General features: G+C 40.8%; 1 protein-coding gene across 2 annotated transcripts; it reads left to right on the top strand.

Annotated features, from left to right (window-relative positions):
* Positions 1-1,331: 1,331 nt before the first annotated feature.
* Positions 1,332-20,403, top strand: LOC114299800 (syntaxin-22). Of its 2 annotated transcripts, none has more exons than XM_082911379.1 (7): positions 1,332-1,952; positions 2,645-2,738; positions 2,960-3,099; positions 3,324-3,398; positions 3,562-3,719; positions 3,847-3,947; positions 19,968-20,403. In XM_082911379.1, exons 1-7 carry the CDS (start codon positions 1,753-1,755, stop codon positions 20,031-20,033), a joined length of 834 nt encoding a protein of 277 aa, XP_082767505.1. In that variant the 5' UTR covers positions 1,332-1,752; the 3' UTR covers positions 20,034-20,403. The 2 variants fall into 2 exon arrangements, with proteins under 2 accessions (XP_082767505.1, XP_082767506.1); XM_082911380.1 differs by having other exon boundaries at positions 1,361-1,952; positions 20,020-20,403.
* Positions 20,404-20,758: the final 355 nt, after the last annotated feature.

The following is a 20,758-nucleotide window of genomic DNA, read 5'->3' as shown; positions in this document are numbered from 1 at the left end:
ACTCTCTGTTCTTTTCTTTGTTTGTTTGTTTGTTTTTTTTTTTTTGAATCTGTTCTTTCTCTTTGCTTTTCTTCTGAATCTGTTGGCCGACCGGAAGAGGAAGGAAAAAGAAAGGGGAAATGAAGAAGAGAAAGAAGAGAGGGGGAGGGAAAAAGAAAAAAACAACGATCTTGATTTTGATTTTAGTTTGGATTCAGAACAGAGGAAGAAGAGGACGGAAGAGAGGGAAAGGAAGAAGGAAAAAAAAAAAAAGAGGTTCCAAAACGACGTCGTTTTGGCACCTCGAGCCATTCGGGGGACTGTAAATTTGAGCTACCAAGCGGGACTCTACTTCTGCTTGGGCGTCTGGCATGAGGAGAGTCAACTCGAAACCTGTGATGTGACTTAACACTCTCAAGTTATTTCTCCGCAAACGTTGGTATTAATTGAATAAATAATGCTATATGTATCAATTAGTGTATTAATTAGTGTATCAATTGATGACGTGACATAATTTAGGATGTTTTTAATATTTGTAATTTGTATAATAAGTGAAATCAATAATAATATAATAATTAGTTTTGGTATACTAATTAATACACTAATTGATACATATAACACCACTGTTACAACTATATTAAATTTTGAGATTTCTTATTTATATTTTTAATTTAAGAAGAGAGGTAAGTTCAATTTGCCAAAAGAATGAAAAAAAATTATATGCACCTATGTTATGATTTTTGTAGTATGTGCCAATTGTCCAAAAAAAAATTATGGCCAATTATAGTGTTAGTTATAAGCGCAGTGATTGAGGGCCCGACGTTTCGGGGCTCGAATGCCCCGAAATTCCGTTTAAGGTAAAAAAAAAAAAAAAAAAAAAAGGAAAAAAGAAAGAAAAAAAAAAACAGTTTCCAAAATTAGAAATTAGGGGCATTAGGGGCAAATTTTTTAGGGCCACCAATCATTTTTGTAGTTATAATTTATAATAATATTGATTATAATATTTTTAAGAATTTTGTAATTATACTTTAAATGGTAGTTATTTATACTTAATTTTTTTTTTTAAATTATAACTCATAATATTAAGGCTAAGTTTAATAATAGTGTAATATATAAAAATTTTAAAAATTACTATAAAAATTAAAATAGTATCATTTTATTTTTCTGAGCATCTTTTATACTAATAAAAAATAACCTAAACAAACTAAGGGATTGTTTGGGATGACCTAAATAAGTGTATTTTTTATCTTTTTACAAAAAAATATACAAAAAAAATAGAAAAATAATGTAATAAAAAAATAAAAAATAAAAAGATAGATTATTTTAATGTTGCCAAACTTGACCTAATTTTGAAAACAACCAAAACACCCTCATATCATTAGCGACGAAAAATAGAAAGGGCGTGGGGAGGCGTTGGGATCCGCACGGACACGGTGCACCTTCCTGCCGCTTTCCTGAATACCGTACACGTTACCTACCTACCTTCTTCCTTCCACCCAATTCCAATTCCAATTCCAATTCCAATTCAATTCAATTCAATTCGGACTATCATATTATATTCTCTCCCTCTACCTTCCCAACCTCCCTCTCTCCACCTATATTTTCTCTCCCCATAAACCTTCCCTTCAACGAAACCCCGCCAATTCTTCAACACAACTAATATATATATATATATAGATAAAGATAAACCCACAAACACAATTAATATCTGTGTTGTTTTTAACTCTGTGTGTGTGTGTATATATATATTCAACCGTTTGCAAAAAGAGAAGGATGAGTTTTGAAGATCTTGAACTGGGCCGGACTTTCAGTTTTAATGGAAGCCAACACCAACACCAAGAGAAACAGAGACAAGAGCCTTCGCAGGGCGTCGCCGCCGGCGTGTTTCAGATCAACACGGCCCTTGCCTCCTTCCAACGCCTTCTTCATTCCCTCGGAACCCCCAAGGACACCCTTCTTCTCCGCCAAAAGCTGTCTGTCCTCTCTCTCTCTCTCTCTCTCTCTCTCTCTTTTCTCGCTTTTATTGTTTTTGTTTCTGTGCTTTCAATGCTCTGCTCTTCTCCTCTCATGTATTAATACTACTCTATACATTTGTAATTCAGATAAATAAGAATAAAAATAAATAATAAAAAAATTAATATAGGTTACCTAAAGTGTGTTATTAATGAAATCAAGGGATCATCTGTATTCACGCCTTTCAATAATAATTTTTTATTTTAGGCCATAGTCTTCACATACCACTAATAGTATAGAACATCATTAATTTACTAATTGATAATATAACATAATAATTTAAAATATTTTTAATATTTATAATTTGTATAATGAGTGGAATGATAACAATATTATAATAACTAGGTTAGTTTATATCACTCATTAGGCCATAGTTTTCATCCATTGCTTATATGTGTAATTTATTTCTCCTGATTCCTTGGTAGGTTAGTTTATGTATGTGAATTTGTACTATTCATTTCTTGCGCCATACTGTCGTATTTTTGTACTTTTTCTTTCTAACTGTGTAGTGTGTAATTTTTGTCTTCTCAATTAATTGTTATTTCTTTGGATTTATCAATTGAGGTAATATAATATAGATGGATTGGTTGCCACATCATCGGTCCTTAATTTGTGATTTGTACTTCTTACATTGGATTGAATTCATTGGCAGGCACAAGACTAGGTTACATATTGGACAACTGGTGAAAGAGACATCAACTAAGCTTAAGCAAGCTACTGAAACAGATCAGCGTACTGAAGTCAGTGTGAGTTCACATGTGATTGGCATTCTCAATTAGCCACTTTTATGCTACACATAGTTACCATCCTACTTTTTTTGCTTCCTCTATTTACACTCGCTAACACTTGCATTTTTTAAGCCTCATATTGTTTGTGAGAAAATTTCCTACCCTCTGTTGAATTTGTATTTGCGTGATTTGGAAAAACTTTTCTTCTAATACCTCGAAATCTTCTCGTTCTACTCCAGGCCAGCAAGAAGATTGCTGATGCTAAGCTGGCAAAAGATTTCCAGGCAGTTCTTAGAGAATTTCAGAAGGCTCAACGGCTTGCAGCCGAGAGGGAAACAACATATGCTCCTTTTGTTCCTAAGGAAGTTCTTCTGCCCAGGTGCGTTGGCTAGATTTGTGATAAGGGTCTTAGTTTCTTCACTAAATATTGAGATGAGTTGGCCAATATTATCAGTATTGGTTGAAATTTCACAAAGTCTTGACTCTGTTATTCATTTTGCCACTTGCTAAATTCTAAGGAGTAATTAGTTGATGTCTCACACATATTTGCCGCTGATTGACTTGGAATATTTCATCTAATGTCCTCGATCAAATTTTGTGCAGCAACAATGGCAATGAGCTGGAGATAGATTCAGCGAAGAGTCATGAACAGTTAGCTCTTCTTGTGCAATCTAAAAGGTGAACAACTGAACTTAGCTAGAAACTTTAGGCCTGACTATGTAGCAATTATATGGAGACTACTACAATGGTTTTTTTTTGTTGTAAATGATTCATTGTATCATGTGTGAATTGTTATTATTATATATATTAAGCTCCTCTGGAGCAATGTAATTTAGTGCAGACAGGAGGTGGCAATGTTGGAGAATGATATTGTTTTCAATGAAGCCATTATTGAAGAAAGAGAACAAGGGATCGAAGAAATTCAACAGGAGATTGGTGAGGTGAATGAGATTTTTAAGGATCTGGCTGTGCTAGTTCATGAGCAAGGAGTTATGATCGGTAAGATATTTTTTTTAAAAATTTCTTCTTCTTCTTCTGCTTAAATTTATTTTATAAAAAAATCTTCTTTTTGTACACACTGACGCTTTCTCTAATTTTACAAGATCTCCATTTTATCTTCTTTCAGATGACATTAGCTCGAACATTGAGAGCTCTCATGCTGGAACCGCACAAGCTACTTGCCAACTGGCAAAAGCATCGAAGATCCAAAGATCCAATTCATCTATGGTAAATATTTATTAATTTTGTAATTTCTTTATCGTTTAAATTTTATAGAAAATGTCATCTAGACGTAGTTGTCTAGAGAGATAAACAAGGATACTTCTCTTTTTGTTGTCTTGTACTCTGTTTTGTGTGCATAACACCAACATAACATGCTTGTCAATGTTTTTAGTTACTGTTAGTCTATTATTATACTTTAGCATTGTTTAGTCTATTATTATACTTTAGCATTGTTTAGTCTATTATTATACTTTAGCATTGTTTATTCTTTAGTTGTTATTACTTTGTATACTTTAGCATTAAGTTGTTATTATTATGTTTGTTTGCTTTATGCTTTCGGCTCCGTGCCTCGCGTCTCGCATGCCTCGCATAGGCTATAAGAAGCGAGCTAAGCTCCCCTTGTAATTACACAACAAATTCAATATACATATACCTCATTTATTTTCTCTTTCATGGTATCAGAGCACAGGTGTTTTGCCTAGTCTCTACATTTTTTTTTTCTTCTTCGCAGACTGCTGTGTCTCTCGTCTGCATCACATTTGGACAGATTGTTGCATCTCTCGACCTTCTCTGTTTTCCCTCTTCAACCACACCAGTCTCTTCGTCTCCTCACGACGAATCCACCGCCACCAAATTCATCACCAAAAGACGTTCCACGCGCCTTCACGCGCCGCCGGAACTTAAGGTCACACGCATTCTCGTTCTCTGACGCGCTCTACGCGCCTCTGCACTGTCCCGCGCTACTGTGCGCCGCGGCCTCCTCTGCTAACGTGAGCCGCGTGTTTCTGCGTCAGCCGACGTCAGCCCTCCTGCTTTCGTGCGCCGCCTGCTGTCCGCTGCTATTGTGCGCCGCGCACCTCTCTGCTAACGTGCGCCGCGCCTTTGACCAAATTTTGACCAGCCCATTTAGTGCCTTTCTGGTCCTATTTTTTGGTCAGTTCACTCTTTTTTCCCTAATTTCGACCTTCTGAATTCACTGGTACCCTCGGATTTTTTAAATTCCACCTCGAAAGTACGATTTTGCCCTCATGGATCGCCTTGACTCCTCTCACCACCCTATTTCCGTTGTTCTTGACGGGACTAACTATGTCTTATGGGCACAAGCTATGTCTGGGTTTCTCAAAGGAAAGAAACTTTGGCGCATCATCACTGGGGATGTGTGCAAACCTATCCCCGCACCCACTGTCACGACCCAAACCCGGCCCTATGGGTTTAGCACCGTAACCGGCCAGTAATCCGAGATTACCGAAGGCCTGCTGAACAGTAATACAGTGAAACAGAGTACAGGGCCTGGCGGAAGCCAATACAGTAAATAAATAGTGTCCATTGAGCTGTGACGGTCTGTATGCAAAAAGGCTTTTCATACATTATACAAAAACAGTACAGAACAGTATACACAATATTCACATCCATTTAACTAGGGACTCAACCCCACATAACAGTACAGAAAACATTCCGTCTGTACAACACAGTATACAAAATTAACAGTCACACAGTACAGGGACCTAATCCCTGTATAACAGTACAGTAAACAGTCAGTCTATACAAAACAGTGAAACAGTACAAAAAGGGGGAAATTCTAAAACACCCCTAAGCCTTAACAGTAGGCTCGGAACCTCGCAGTGAGGCACAAAGGCTGGCTTGACAAAACTGGAGTAACCCTGACGCCTCTAGCTGCGGTCTGGTGCCTGTACACCTACATATATATATGAGCAGTGAGCTAAAGCCCAGTGAATAACATAAAGCGTAAAGGGGTTTAGAATGAATGTCCTTACAGTAATGAAAACAGTTCATTTCAATCAGTAATTCAGTTGCTCAGTACAGTAAACAGTCATATGTGGTACATCCATTAGCATAACAGTAACAGTAGGTCTTAAAAGACCGAACAGTAATGATGGCCATCAGTCAGTAAACAGTAGTGGCTCCACGAGGGAACCGACAGAGATCTCTGTAACAGTAACAGTACAGTAAACCGTAGGTACTAAGGATGCCACAGTATAGTTCAGAAATAAAGGACATACATTCATTCAGTAATACCAGTTCAGTAAACAGTTCAGTTCAGTATTCAAAAGATAATCAGTTGAACATATCTTTACACAATTGTTACTCACAGAGTTCGGGCTACAGTATGCTAGAGCGTGTCTCCCCAGTCGCCAACCCTACACAGTTCACAAGTTGAACACACTAAGCTACACAGTTGGGAAATATAATAACTTAATCCCTAATGCCTCGGTGTGTTCTACGTCTATATCCTCAACAAGATGTCTTAAACTAGGCCTAAGAATGCCTAGAATGGGATGAGGATGCAAAGATGTACATTTAAAAGCATTTTCAGAAAAACAGAGTCCCGCTCGAGCTCAGGTTTACCCGCTCGAGCGGACATGCAACAAAGGTACACACTCGAGCGTAAACTTTCCCGCTCGAGCGTACTGTGAAAGTACTGGACGGGTGAAATCTCCGCTCGACGCCCGCTCGAGCTTGAGACATGACTTCGCTCGAGCGCCCAATCCTCCGCTCGAGCGGACTGTAAAACAGTGCAAGATGCTGGAAGCTCGATTTTCCCGCTCGAGCGGCACTTCCCCCGCTCGAGCGGACAACTGAAATCTGGAAGTCCCAGATTCGATCTCCAGGTCTAAAACCAAGCTCAAAAGCATCAAAACCAATCCTCTTGGGCCCATTTTCTGGAAAACACTTAAAAACACATAGGATATCATGTTTCAAAGCTCAATTTTTAAGAAATCAAAGCCCAAGGGTGTTTAATTCAAACCCAATTTCAAATCATTTTCAAGAACAATCTTCAAACATGACATGCATGATCTTAAATCGTTTTCAAAGCTTTAATGCTGTTTCAAAAGAGCTCAAACCTTCAAAGATAAGATGAACTCATGGAGTATGACCAAAAGATGGACATGCATGTGAGGTATGGTGAACTACCACCTCAAAACTTCAATATATGTACATGCATGCAACACTTAAGCTTCAATTGATGCTCTCAGGAGCCAATTCTTTTTCAAAACATGGTGAAATCATGGACTTAAACATGATTATGAACATGCATGTAACCTTTTGCCATGAAAACAACTCAAACATCTACAATACAAACATGCATGCAAAGATTGAGCTTCAATTCACCATTAATGGACCAATTCATGACTTAGCTCTACAACTAGACATGAACCATACAAGAACCAGTTCAAACACAAGAATGAGAAGATAAAATCCTTACCTAGAGCTTGTATTCAAGGTTTAGGAGTCCAATTAGGCAAATCTCCTATGATCTCTTCAAGCCTTTCAAGCCAATTCTCTAGAACAATTCTCTCTCTCTCTCTCTAACTCTCCTCTTGGGTCGGTTGAGTGCAAGAATGGGAGAAGAAAAGTTTGGTTTGATCACATACGTGGAGTGTAAAAGGCTCAAGTGTGTGTATATGAGATAGTGGTAAAATGGTAAATATGGCAAACTCTTTAATTGGCTTATTTTAATCTAATTTAATCATACCTAATCAGTTCTCAGATAAATATACCATAAAATCACATTAATTATGAGGGTCACGGAACATCAATCGATTTCTAATTCGGCCGCCGATAAGGCCGCCGATAAGGCCTTCAATTAGCAGTTTAAACATATAAGCATGAACAGATAATCATACGGTCAAACAGATAAAATGCAATTTAACTAACATATACTCAATCAATTCGGTTTCCAATTTCAATCAGTCAGTTCAGTACTTTAATCAGTCCAATTATCAGTCATAATCAATTCAGTTTAACGGTAATCGGTAATCAATCAGTCAGTAATCGGTAAACAGTATGAGGGTTGTTACAGTCTCCCCTCCTTATAAAGAGTTTAGTCCTCTAAACTCGAGTTACCTTCATTCTGGAAGAAAACAGGATTCAGTGGAAACAGTTCAGGATATCTTTTGGCCATGTCATCTTCCCTTTCCCAAGTGGCATACATGCCACCATGGTTTTGCCAGTCAACTTTCACTAACGGGATCTCTTTGTTCCTCAGTTTCTTGATCCGTCTGTTTACAATCTGTATAGGCCGTTCCTCGTATGTGTAGTCATCACTCAACACTACGTGGGTAGGCTCTATTACATGGAAGGGATCCCGAAGATAGTCTCTTAACATAGAAATGTGGAAAACATTATGCATGTGTTCCATTTCAGGAGGGAGCGCAACTTGATACGCCACCGGATTAATTTTCTCAATAATCTCATAAGGTCCGACGTATCTCGGTGCTAACTTGCCTTTGACTCCAAAACGAGTCTGGCCTTTCATTGGTGTCACTTTCACAAAAACGTGATCACCCACTTCATACTCTATGTCCCGTCTTCTGACATCTGCATAACTTTTCTGTCTACTCTGTGCAGTTTTCAATCTTTGCTGTATCAGTTTCACTTTTTCAGTTGTTTCATATACAATCTCGGGCCCAAGCAAAGGCCCATCTCCAACTTCTGCCCAGCAAATTGGAGATCTACATTTTCTGCCATACAATGCCTCAAAAGGCGCCATACCAATACTCGAATGGTAGCTGTTGTTGTAGGCGAATTCAGCTAAGGGCAAGTGACTTTCCCAGTTTCCCTGAAAATCAAGGACACACATTCTCAGTAGATCCTCCAGAGTTTGGATGGCCCTTTCAGATTGGCCATCTGTCTGAGGATGATAGGCACTACTCAGTCTCAGTTCAGTACCCAGTGCAGTTTGTAGGCTTTGCCAAAACCTCGATGTAAACTTCGAATCCCTGTCAGAAACAATAGACACAGGCACTCCATGCAGTCTAACAATTTCATCAATATAGATAACAGCCAATTTGTCCGCATTATAAATCGTCTTGACAGGTAAGAAGTGAGCAGATTTGGTTAGTCTATCAACAATAACCCAAATTGAATCCATACCTTTTCTGGAGCGAGGCAATCCGACGATAAAATCCATCGTGATATGCTCCCATTTCCACTCTGGTATAGGTAAGGGTTGCAATAATCCGGCAGGTCGTTGATGTTCAGCTTTGACCTGTTGACAATGAAGACATTTGGACACAAAGTCGGCAATTTCTTTCTTCATTCCCGGCCACCAGAAATTCTGTTTCAGATCTTGGTACATTTTCGTGTTCCCCGGATGGATAGACAATTTCGAATTGTGGCCTTCTTGCAGAACTCTTCTTTTCAGTTCAGTATCATTTGGTACACACAGTCTTTCTTGAAATTTCAGTACATTATTCTCAAATTTGAATCCCGGTCTCGGTTTAGATTCTCTTTCTTCGATGATCTTCTTCAAGAAGTCATCCAGTTGCTGTTTTTCTTTAATCTCTTCAATCAGTGCCGGTTGAGCAGAAATAGCAGCTAAGGTTCCACCTTGTTCTCTCAAAACAATTTCAATTTCAGATTTTTCAAGGTCACAAAGCAACTCTTTCTGTCCTGTGAGCAAACATGCTAAGTTCCCAATCGATTTCCGGCTCAATGCATCGGCAACGGTATTGGCCTTTCCCGGATGGTACAATATCTGTAGGTCATAATCCTTGATCAGTTCTAGCCATCTCCGCTGTCTCATGTTCAGTTCTTTCTGTGTGAAGAAATATTTCAAACTCTTGTGGTCGGTATATACTTCACATGTTACCCCGTATAGGTAGTGACGCCAGATTTTCAGTGCAAATACTACTGCAGCAAGTTCCAGATCATGGGTCGGGTAGTTCTTTTCATGTGGTCTCAGTTGTCGGGAAGCATAAGCAATAACTCTCCCATTCTGCATTAAAACACATCCCAAACCCTTATGAGAAGCATCACTAAATATAGTATAACCATCCGTACCTGAGGGTAAAGTCAAAACTGGTGCAGTCACAAGTCGAGTTTTCAACTCCTGGAAAGCAGATTCTCTTTGGTCGGTCCAGTCAAATGATGTCCCCTTTTGAGTTAACTGAGTCAATGGTAGAGCAATTTTGGAGAAATCTTTGACAAATCTTCTGTAATATCCAGCCAATCCCAAAAAGCTTCGGACTTCAGTCACATTTGTCGGTCTAGGCCAGTTCACTACAGCTTCAATTTTCTGCGGATCAACAGAAATTCCATCTTTGCTAACAACATGCCCCAAAAACATAACATGGTCAAGCCAAAATTCACATTTAGACAGTTTAGCATACAGTTTCTGTTCTCTTAAAGTTTGTAGGGCAAGTCTCAGATGATGTTCATGTTGTCCTATGCTTTTGGAGTAGATCAATATGTCATCGATAAATACAACAATAAAGTCATCAAGGTACGGTTTAAAAATTCTGTTCATGAGGTCCATAAAAGCAGCTGGTGCGTTCGTGACTCCAAAAGGCATAACTAAAAATTCGTAATGTCCATACCTCGTTCTAAAAGCAGTTTTATCAATGTCTTCCGGCTTAACCTTCAGTTGATGATATCCGGATCTAAGATCAATCTTGGAAAATACTTTAGCACCCTGTAACTGATCAAACAGGTCATCAATACGCGGTAACGGGTATTTATTCTTTACAGTTACCTTGTTCAATTCACGGTAGTCAATGCACAGTCTCAGTGAGCCATCTTTCTTCTTGACAAACAAAACAGGAGCACCCCATGGCGAAGTGCTAGGTCTGATGAACTTTTTATCTAACAGTTCTTGCAATTGCACTTTCAGTTCCTTCAGTTCAGTTGGAGCCATTCTGTAAGGAGCTTTAGAAACTGGCTGTGTTCCGGGAATCACGTCCACGGTGAATTCAATCTCCCTGTCAATCAAATCCCCTGGCAAATTGTCTGGAAGAACATCTGGGAATTCTCTGACTATAGGAATACAGTTCACATTAGCATTATCATCAGTAGATACAGTCAGTACAGAACACAAATATCCCTTACAGCCCTTTCTAATCAATTTTACAGCTTTCACAGATGAAATCAGATACGGGGGAGGTACTACTCCAACCCCATTAAACACGAATTCAGGCAGACCAGGTGGACGGAAAACAACTTGCTTGGTCACACAGTCAATAGTGGCATGATATTTTTGTAACCAATCCATTCCCAATATTATGTCAAAATGATCAATGTTCAATGGCAGTAAATCAATAGACAGATGCACATCCCCAACAATAATTTCACATGCGGGGTACATATAAGCACATGTCATGGATCCCCCTACGGGTGATGATACGGCTAGCAGATAGTTCATAGGTTCTAAGGGTCTATTCAATTTCCGTGAGAAAGCATGCGATACATAAGAATGCGTAGACCCCGAATCAATCAGTACATATGCATTTTGAGTACAGATAGAGAGAATACCTGACACAACGGTCTCGGTATTCTGCACATCTCCCGGTACTAGTGCGAACACTCGGCCTTGCCTCACAGGCTCTTTCCCGGTAGCTCTGGGGTTAGGCTTTGGTGCTACAGTTGATGCTGCTGCGCTTGGTGCAGCTTTACTACTGGCTTGTGGAGCAGAGGGGCAGTCTTTAATCATGTGGCCCACCTTGCCACACCTGTAGCAGGCTCCAGATATTCTGTAGCAAACCCCTTTGTGCTTCTTGCCACACTCAGAACAGGGTGGTATGAAACCACTCCCTTGGCTGGGGCTAGTTGTCGACCCCGTATTCTGTTTCTTGTTGGCTGGGTTGTGCTTGCCTTTCTTGAATTTGAAACCCTGCCTTTTACCATGCCATTCAGTTGTTGGCGTTTCAGATTGTTTCACTGCTGCAATGTTCGACTCGGCCATCAATGCCCGGTCGAGAACACCCACAAAAGTCGGTAGTTTCAAAACATTTATTCGATCCAGAATTGCAACATTAAGGCCACCTTCAAATTTCCTGGCCTTCTTATACTCAGTATCCACCATATGCGGTGCATAACGGGCAAGTTCAGTAAATTTTGTTTCATATTCGGCAACCGACGTGGTGCCCTGTTTCAGTTGCTCAAATTCAGTCACTTTCCTATCCCTGACACACTGTGGGAAGTACTTTTCAAAAAAGGACTCCTTGAACTGAGCCCAAGTCATAACAGCATTTGTATCACGAATCAACATCCACCACCTTCTAGCTTCTTCTTGAAGGGTGTAGGTAGCTAACAATACCTTGTTCGCTTCCGAGCACGGAAACACTTCAAATAATTTCTCTGTTTCCAGAACCCAAGCTTCAGCTTTTAACGGTTCAAGGCCTCCCTGAAAGGATGGCGGTTTCATTTTGCTGAACTTCTGGGTCAAAGCAATTATGTCCCCATCATTCACATTCACATTAAGTTCCGGCTGTACCGGAGGAGGAGGAGGAGGCTGTTGGTTCTGTTGTTCAAGTCTAGCAGTTATCAGTTCTATCATTCTTTCCATTCTTTCCATTCTTGCCTCAGTAGATGAGGACTCAGGTTCATTTGCATTATCCATTTCACTATAAGCAGTTATAACAGTTTTAAACATAAGCGGTCATTTGTTTACCAGTTTAACACATTAGCAGATATTCAGTCATAACCTAACCACACACTTTTCAAGTTCATGAAATGCCCTAATCACTTTTCTAGGACACCCTATAGCTCATTTGGACACGTGTGTGCGGTATAACTCGTGGTTAAGTATCGCTCTGATACCACTCTGTCACGACCCAAACCCGGCCCTATGGGTTTAGCACCGTAACCGGCCAGTAATCCGAGATTACCGAAGGCCTGCTGAACAGTAATACAGTGAAACAGAGTACAGGGCCTGGCGGAAGCCAATACAGTAAATAAATAGTGTCCATTGAGCTGTGACGGTCTGTATGCAAAAAGGCTTTTCATACATTATACAAAAACAGTACAGAACAGTATACACAATATTCACATCCATTTAACTAGGGACTCAACCCCACATAACAGTACGGAAAACATTCCGTCTGTACAACACAGTATACAAAATTAACAGTCACACAGTACAGGGACCTAATCCCTGTATAACAGTACAGTAAACAGTCAGTCTATACAAAACAGTGAAACAGTACAAAAAGGGGGAAATTCTAAAACACCCCTAAGCCTTAACAGTAGGCTCGGAACCTCGCAGTGAGGCACAAAGGCTGGCTTGACAAAACTGGAGTAACCCTGACGCCTCTAGCTGCGGTCTGGTGCCTGTACACCTACATATATATATGAGCAGTGAGCTAAAGCCCAGTGAATAACATAAAGCGTAAAGGGGTTTAGAATGAATGTCCTTACAGTAATGAAAACAGTTCATTTCAATCAGTAATTCAGTTGCTCAGTACAGTAAACAGTCATATGTGGTACATCCATTAGCATAACAGTAACAGTAGGTCTTAAAAGACCGAACAGTAATGATGGCCATCAGTCAGTAAACAGTAGTGGCTCCACGAGGGAACCGACAGAGATCTCTGTAACAGTAACAGTACAGTAAACCGTAGGTACTAAGGATGCCACAGTATAGTTCAGAAATAAAGGACATACATTCATTCAGTAATACCAGTTCAGTAAACAGTTCAGTTCAGTATTCAAAAGATAATCAGTTGAACATATCTTTACACAATTGTTACTCACAGAGTTCGGGCTACAGTATGCTAGAGCGTGTCTCCCCAGTCGCCAACCCTACACAGTTCACAAGTTGAACACACTAAGCTACACAGTTGGGAAATATAATAACTTAATCCCTAATGCCTCGGTGTGTTCTACGTCTATATCCTCAACAAGATGTCTTAAACTAGGCCTAAGAATGCCTAGAATGGGATGAGGATGCAAAGATGTACATTTAAAAGCATTTTCAGAAAAACAGAGTCCCGCTCGAGCTCAGGTTTACCCGCTCGAGCGGACATGCAACAAAGGTACACGCTCGAGCGTAAACTTTCCCGCTCGAGCGTACTGTGAAAGTACTGGACGGGTGAAATCTCCGCTCGACGCCCGCTCGAGCTTGAGACATGACTTCGCTCGAGCGCCCAATCCTCCGCTCGAGCGGACTGTAAAACAGTGCAAGATGCTGGAAGCTCGATTTTCCCGCTCGAGCGGCACTTCCCCCGCTCGAGCGGACAACTGAAATCTGGAAGTCCCAGATTCGATCTCCAGGTCTAAAACCAAGCTCAAAAGCATCAAAACCAATCCTCTTGGGCCCATTTTCTGGAAAACACTTAAAAACACATAGGATATCATGTTTCAAAGCTCAATTTTTAAGAAATCAAAGCCCAAGGGTGTTTAATTCAAACCCAATTTCAAATCATTTTCAAGAACAATCTTCAAACATGACATGCATGATCTTAAATCGTTTTCAAAGCTTTAATGCTGTTTCAAAAGAGCTCAAACCTTCAAAGATAAGATGAACTCATGGAGTATGACCAAAAGATGGACATGCATGTGAGGTATGGTGAACTACCACCTCAAAACTTCAATATATGTACATGCATGCAACACTTAAGCTTCAATTGATGCTCTCAGGAGCCAATTCTTTTTCAAAACATGGTGAAATCATGGACTTAAACATGATTATGAACATGCATGTAACCTTTTGCCATGAAAACAACTCAAACATCTACAATACAAACATGCATGCAAAGATTGAGCTTCAATTCACCATTAATGGACCAATTCATGACTTAGCTCTACAACTAGACATGAACCATACAAGAACCAGTTCAAACACAAGAATGAGAAGATAAAATCCTTACCTAGAGCTTGTATTCAAGGTTTAGGAGTCCAATTAGGCAAATCTCCTATGATCTCTTCAAGCCTTTCAAGCCAATTCTCTAGAACAATTCTCTCTCTCTCTCTCTAACTCTCCTCTTGGGTCGGTTGAGTGCAAGAATGGGAGAAGAAAAGTTTGGTTTGATCACATACGTGGAGTGTAAAAGGCTCAAGTGTGTGTATATGAGATAGTGGTAAAATGGTAAATATGGCAAACTCTTTAATTGGCTTATTTTAATCTAATTTAATCATACCTAATCAGTTCTCAGATAAATATACCATAAAATCACATTAATTATGAGGGTCACGGAACATCAATCGATTTCTAATTCGGCCGCCGATAAGGCCGCCGATAAGGCCTTCAATTAGCAGTTTAAACATATAAGCATGAACAGATAATCATACGGTCAAACAGATAAAATGCAATTTAACTAACATATACTCAATCAATTCGGTTTCCAATTTCAATCAGTCAGTTCAGTACTTTAATCAGTCCAATTATCAGTCATAATCAATTCAGTTTAACGGTAATCGGTAATCAATCAGTCAGTAATCGGTAAACAGTATGAGGGTTGTTACACCCACGGACTCCGCTGCCACCACGGACTCCGCTGTCAAATATATCGATCATCTGGAGGATTGGGATAGTAAAAACTATCAGATCATTACCTGGTTTCTCAATACTTCTATTACATCTATCAGCCTTCAGTTTGGTCGGTTCCAACTTGACTCTGCTTCCTCTCCCGCCAAGGACATCTGGGATTTTTTACAAGAACGCTATCAGACTACTGGCCTTGCGCACCAATATCAGCTTCTGAGTCATCTTCACCGTATGCGCCAAGAAACAACTCAGACCATTAATGATTTCCTCTCCCAAATGTATTATGTTTGGGATCAGCTTGCTCTTTCTGAACCTCCATGGGATTGTACTAAGGATGCTGCCTTGTTTACTACTTACCGTGACCAACATCGCTTGGTTCAGTTTCTCATGGCTCTTACTTCCCGTTTTGAGCCCGTACGAGCATCTCTCCTCCATCGCACTCCTTTACCCACTCTTGAGCAAGCAATTTCTGAACTCCTGTCAGAGGAAACTCGGTTTGGTACTCTCCATCCGCACCCTGTGGACTCTGTTCTTGCTACTCCCCAGACTAAGAGTTCTCCTTCCCCACCTTCATCCCAGAAGTCAACCTTCTGCAACTACTGTCAAAATCGCAGTCTTCCGTCGACTCATCTTCTGGTTCATTGTCCTGTTCGCCTCTGTCGGTTTTGCAACAAGACTGGTCCTGGTCATCTTCAGCAAGATTGCTTCCGCAATCCCGCCCGTGCTTCTCGCAATGGTCCTTCCCCCGGGCATTTTTCCCGCAACACCTCACATCGTTCTGGGCCTCCGTTTAAATCACTCCCTGCTCAACGCACTGCTGCTGCTGCCTCAGAGGATTTACTTTCCCCTGTCCCTATAGATCCTTCCACTCCAGTCTTCTCTCACACAGATGTCGAAGCCATGTTTCAACATCTTTGGCAAAAATCCGGTACCCTTTCCTCTCCTGCCTTGTCTGTCACCGCAGGTAACACTTCTTGGTACTTTGACTCCGCTTGTTGTAATCACATGACCTTTGACTCTACTATTTTTACTCCTATCTCTTTTACTCCTCATGTTCCTTCTATCCATACTGCTAATGGGTCTCTTCTGTCTGTAAGTCATGTTGGTTCTGTTTCCACCTCTCACTTATCTTTATCTCATGTCTATCTTATGCCTGCTCTCACTTTAAATCTTATCTCCATTAGTCAATTATGTGAGCATGGTCTAACTGTTACCTTTTCTCCTACTGGTTGTTTGGTGCAGGACCCTCGGACGGGGCAAACCCTTGGGATAGGCCGTAAGCATGGACGCCTCTACGAACTTATCCATCTTCATGTTCCGGATTCCTCTCAGATCACAGCTCCTACCACTGCTACCACTGCTCCTCGTTTATCTCCTTTTCAGCTTTGGCACTGTCGTTTAGGCCATCTTTCTGCTGGTCGTTTAAAAACTTTAATTTCTAGTGGTCATTTAGGTCCTGTCAGCTCTGATGCTTTCGATTGTGTGTCCTGTCAACTTGCTAAACCACCTGCTTTGTCGTTTAATAAAAGTGACTCTGTTTCTCTTGCACCATTTGATCTCATCCATTCTGATATTTGGGGACCCTCTCCTACTCCCACTATGGGCGGAGCCCGCTACTTTGTTGTTTTTATTGATGATTTTTCCCGTTTTACATGGTTGTTCCTTATGAAAAGTCGCTCTGAGCTCAAACAACTTTATTACAATTTTGCTGCAATGGTTAACACACAATTTTCTAAAACTATTAAGATTTTTCGCTCCGACAATGCCATGGAATATAAAGATTTTGACTTTCTTTCCTTCCTTCAGAGTCATGGTACTCAACCTTATCGTTCCTGTCCCGGTACGTCTCAACAAAATGGACGTGCTGAACGGAAACATCGGCATATTCTCGACACTACTCGTGCTCTTCTTCTATCTTCCTCTTGTCCGGAACATTTTTGGGGAGAGGCAGCTCTCACTGCTGCTTACACTATCAATTGTATCCCTACACCTGTCATTCAGAATCACACCCCTTATGAGCGTCTGCACAGCACCCGTCCTCCTTACACCAACCTTCGGGTCTTTGGCTCTGCCTGTTTTGTTCTTCTCCAACCTCATGAACGTACCAAACTTGAACCTCGTTCCCGCCTTTGTTGCTTCTTGGGCTATGGTATTGAACATAAAGGGTATCGTTGTTGGGATCCTCTCTCCCAACGACTTCGTATCTCTCGTCATGTGGTCTTTTGGGAACACAAAATGTTTTCCTCTCTCTCTCTCTCTCTTCCGTTTGTCCGTTCCCTCACCCTCTCTGTTTTTTACTGATCCTTCCACTGATCTATTTTCTGATGATCTTCCTCCACCACCCACGCCAGCTTCTCTCGAGATCGCCTTGCCTGCTGGACTGTCCCATGCCCCTGCTCCCTCTGATGGTCCTGCTCTTGCTTCCTCGGACTCCTCCCCTCCTGCTGAGTCTCTTCCTCTGGCTCCTCCTCCGTCTGCTAGACCACGCCGGGTAACACAACCTTCTACTCGTCTTCGTGACTTTATTGTTGGCTCTACTGCTTTTTCTACTTATGAACCGACCTCCTATCGTGAGGCTCGCTCTAATCCTCTTTGGCAGCAAGCTATGACTACTGAATTGCAGGCATTAGCCAAAACCCATACTTGGGACATTGTTGATCTTCCTCCTGGCAAGTCTGCCATTGGCTGCAAATGGGTATACAAAATCAAGACTTGTTCTGATGGATCTATTGAGCGCTACAAAGCCCGCCTTGTTGCCAAAGGATTTAACCAAGAATATGGTATTGACTATGAAGAGACCTTTGCTCCTGTTGCTCGTCTCACCTCTGTTCGCAGCTTGATTGCTGTTGCTACCTCCCGCCGCTGGGATCTTTATCAAATGGACGTCACCAATGCTTTTCTTAATGGTGTTCTTCTCGAGGAGGTTTACATGCAACCTCCCCCCGGGTCTACTTATCCACCTCATAAAGTCTGCAAGCTTCGGCGTGCCTTATACGGTCTCAAACAAGCTCCACGCACTTGGTTTGCCAAGTTCAGCTCTACTATTCATGACTATGGTTTCACCTCCAGCTCTTATGATACTGCTCTTTTTATCCGAAAAGCAGCTCAAGGGACCACCCTGCTTTTACTTTATGTGGATGACATGATTATCACCGGTGATGATATCGATGGTATTCTTCGCCTTAAACAGTTTCTTAGCCACCATTTCGAGATGAAAGACCTTGGTCCTCTCAGCTATTTCTTGGGTCTTGAAATCTTCCATGATTCTACGGGTTCTTTTATCTCTCAAGCTAAGTATACCTCTGATCTTCTCACCCGTGCTGGTCTTACGGATTGCAAGACTGCTTCCACTCCCCTCGAGCCTCAGAGTCGTCTTACACCTCTTGATGGCACTCTTCTCTCTGATGCTACCCTATATCGTCAGCTGGTTGGCAGTCTTGTCTATCTCACTGTTACTCGTCCTGATATTGCCTATACAGTTCATATTGTCAGCCAGTTTATGTCGGCTCCTCGTACCCCTCATTATGCTGCCTTACTTCGTATCCTTCGGTATCTCAAAGGCACCATGTTTCATGGTCTTCATTATTCCGCCCGCTCCTCTCTCCGGCTTCGTGCTTTTTCCGATGCTGATTAGGCTGGAGATCCTACTGACCGCCGGTCTACTACTGGGTTCTGCTTTTTTCTGGGTGATTCTCTTATTTCTTGGCGCAGCAAGAAACAATCTCTTACTGCTCGTTCCAGTACTGAGGCCGAATACCGTGCTCTTGCTGATACTACTCAGGAACTTCTCTGGCTTCGTTGGCTTCTTGCTGATCTGGGTGTTCCCTCCTCTGGTGCTACTGACCTTTTTTGTGACAATCACAGTGCTCTTCAAATTGCTCACAATGATGTTTTTCATGATCGCACCAAACATATTGAGATTGATTGTCATTTCATTCGCCAGCATGTTACCTGTGGTACTGTCCACCTTCTCCCTATTGCTTCCATCGATCAACCCGCTGATATCTTCACTAAAGCTCATCCTCCTGGCCGCTTCACTGATCTTGTTTCCAAACTCAACTTGGTTGATGCTTTCCCTCCTTGAGTTTGCGGGGGGATGTTAGTCTATTATTATACTTTAGCATTGTTTAGTCTATTATTATACTTTAGCATTGTTTATTCTTTAGTTGTTATTACTTTGTATACTTTAGCATTAAGTTGTTATTATTATGTTTGTTTGCTTTATGCTTTCGGCTCCGTGCCTCGCGTCTCGCATGCCTCGCATAGGCTATAAGAAGCGAGCTAAGCTCCCCTTGTAATTACACAACAAATTCAATATACATATACCTCATTTATTTTCTCTTTCAGTTACATTGCTTCTGAAAATTTTCAATTTACAGTTGAGCTTGTTTTTGCATTGAAACCAAGTACCTTGTACCTATTCCATTGTATAGTTGAGCACCTACCAAACACAATCTATGGTTTTATGTATTAATTTTAGACCATCATAGTTACACTTTGAGTAACTCTAGCCCTTGGCAGTGTTGGCATTACATGGTGGAGTTTTTTGTTTCATTGGAAACTTATTAAAGCTGAGTTCATATAGCCATCCATCTTTAAACTATATAAAGTATCGAGTAGAATTGTTTTGGTAAATTCTAATTGAAAGTAACAGAGTTGGTTTCATGCAGCTAATTTGAGTGAGTCTGTTTATTTTAAGTTGTAGAAATGTGTGACATCTCGCATAACCTTTTACTTTTTTTCTTTTTTCTTTTGAGAAAAATATTTGAAATTTTTTCACCTTTTTATTTTTTGGTATGCAGACATGTCTAATGTTGGTAATCTTTGGGATCATTCTTCTTATTGTGGTTGTAGTTGTGGTAGCATGACCAGCAATGTTGGTCTTAAATTGCTGCCCTTTTCGTTGATTCTTTGGTGAAGCTGCTACCAAAATGCTGCCTGACTTGAGATGATCACATCTGGTCCGACCACAAAGCACATGATGTGATTCCTGGTTGATCGCCTATGTACAGGTTTGTTTCAAATGTGGGTGATACTGATCAACGAGAAGAAAGGAACACCTATTTTAGGCGCAAGAGAAGTCTTTAGAAGTCAAATACTAATTTAGGAGATTTATTTATTTCGTGTTTTCTATTTTTCTATTGATTTATGGAACATGTGTATTTGGATGGTGGATGGTGTAAGGAAGATTTTTACTTTTGAGTGAATTAATATTGATTGAAAATATTTTTCCAAAAACCCTAGTTGTGGTTCTTGTGCTGTTTTTCATCTTCTGGTTCTACACCAGTGGGGCAGGCCATCTGTTACCATGAGGCTGACTAATGCGAACTCTATGCTGTCAATAAATGTGAAATTTTGCAAGAATCATCATGCAAGGCTGATGACAGAGAGTTCGGGAGATAATTTCCAATTCCGGGGTTTAGTAGAAGACGCAAGAATCATCATGCAAGGCTGTGCATGCGAAATCAAACATATTCTGAGAGAAGGGAACACATGTGCGGATGCTCTCGCGAAATTTGGAGCGGAGCAACCGGAGGATTTACTTGTTGTAAATGAACCCCCGATGGAGATACGGGGCCTTTTGGTAGCCGAT

Source organism: Camellia sinensis, unplaced genomic scaffold, assembly GCF_055761805.1.
Source record: "Camellia sinensis isolate YWXY unplaced genomic scaffold, ASM5576180v1 Unanchor11, whole genome shotgun sequence".
Lineage (NCBI taxonomy): Eukaryota > Viridiplantae > Streptophyta > Magnoliopsida > Ericales > Theaceae > Camellia > Camellia sinensis.
The sequence above is the reverse complement of the archived record's forward strand: the minus strand, read 5'-3'. Positions and strand labels throughout refer to the sequence as shown.

Coding starts and splice junctions, on each gene's coding strand:
- LOC114299800 (XM_082911379.1), top strand. CDS start 1,753: ATGAGTTTTGAAGATCTTGAACTGGGCCGGACTTTCAGTTTTAATGGA. Junction 3,720..3,846: donor TGAGCAAGGAGTTATGATCG/GTAAGATATTTT, acceptor ATCTTCTTTCAG/ATGACATTAGCTCGAACATT. Junction 3,948..19,967: donor AAAGATCCAATTCATCTATG/GTAAATATTTAT, acceptor TTTGGTATGCAG/ACATGTCTAATGTTGGTAAT.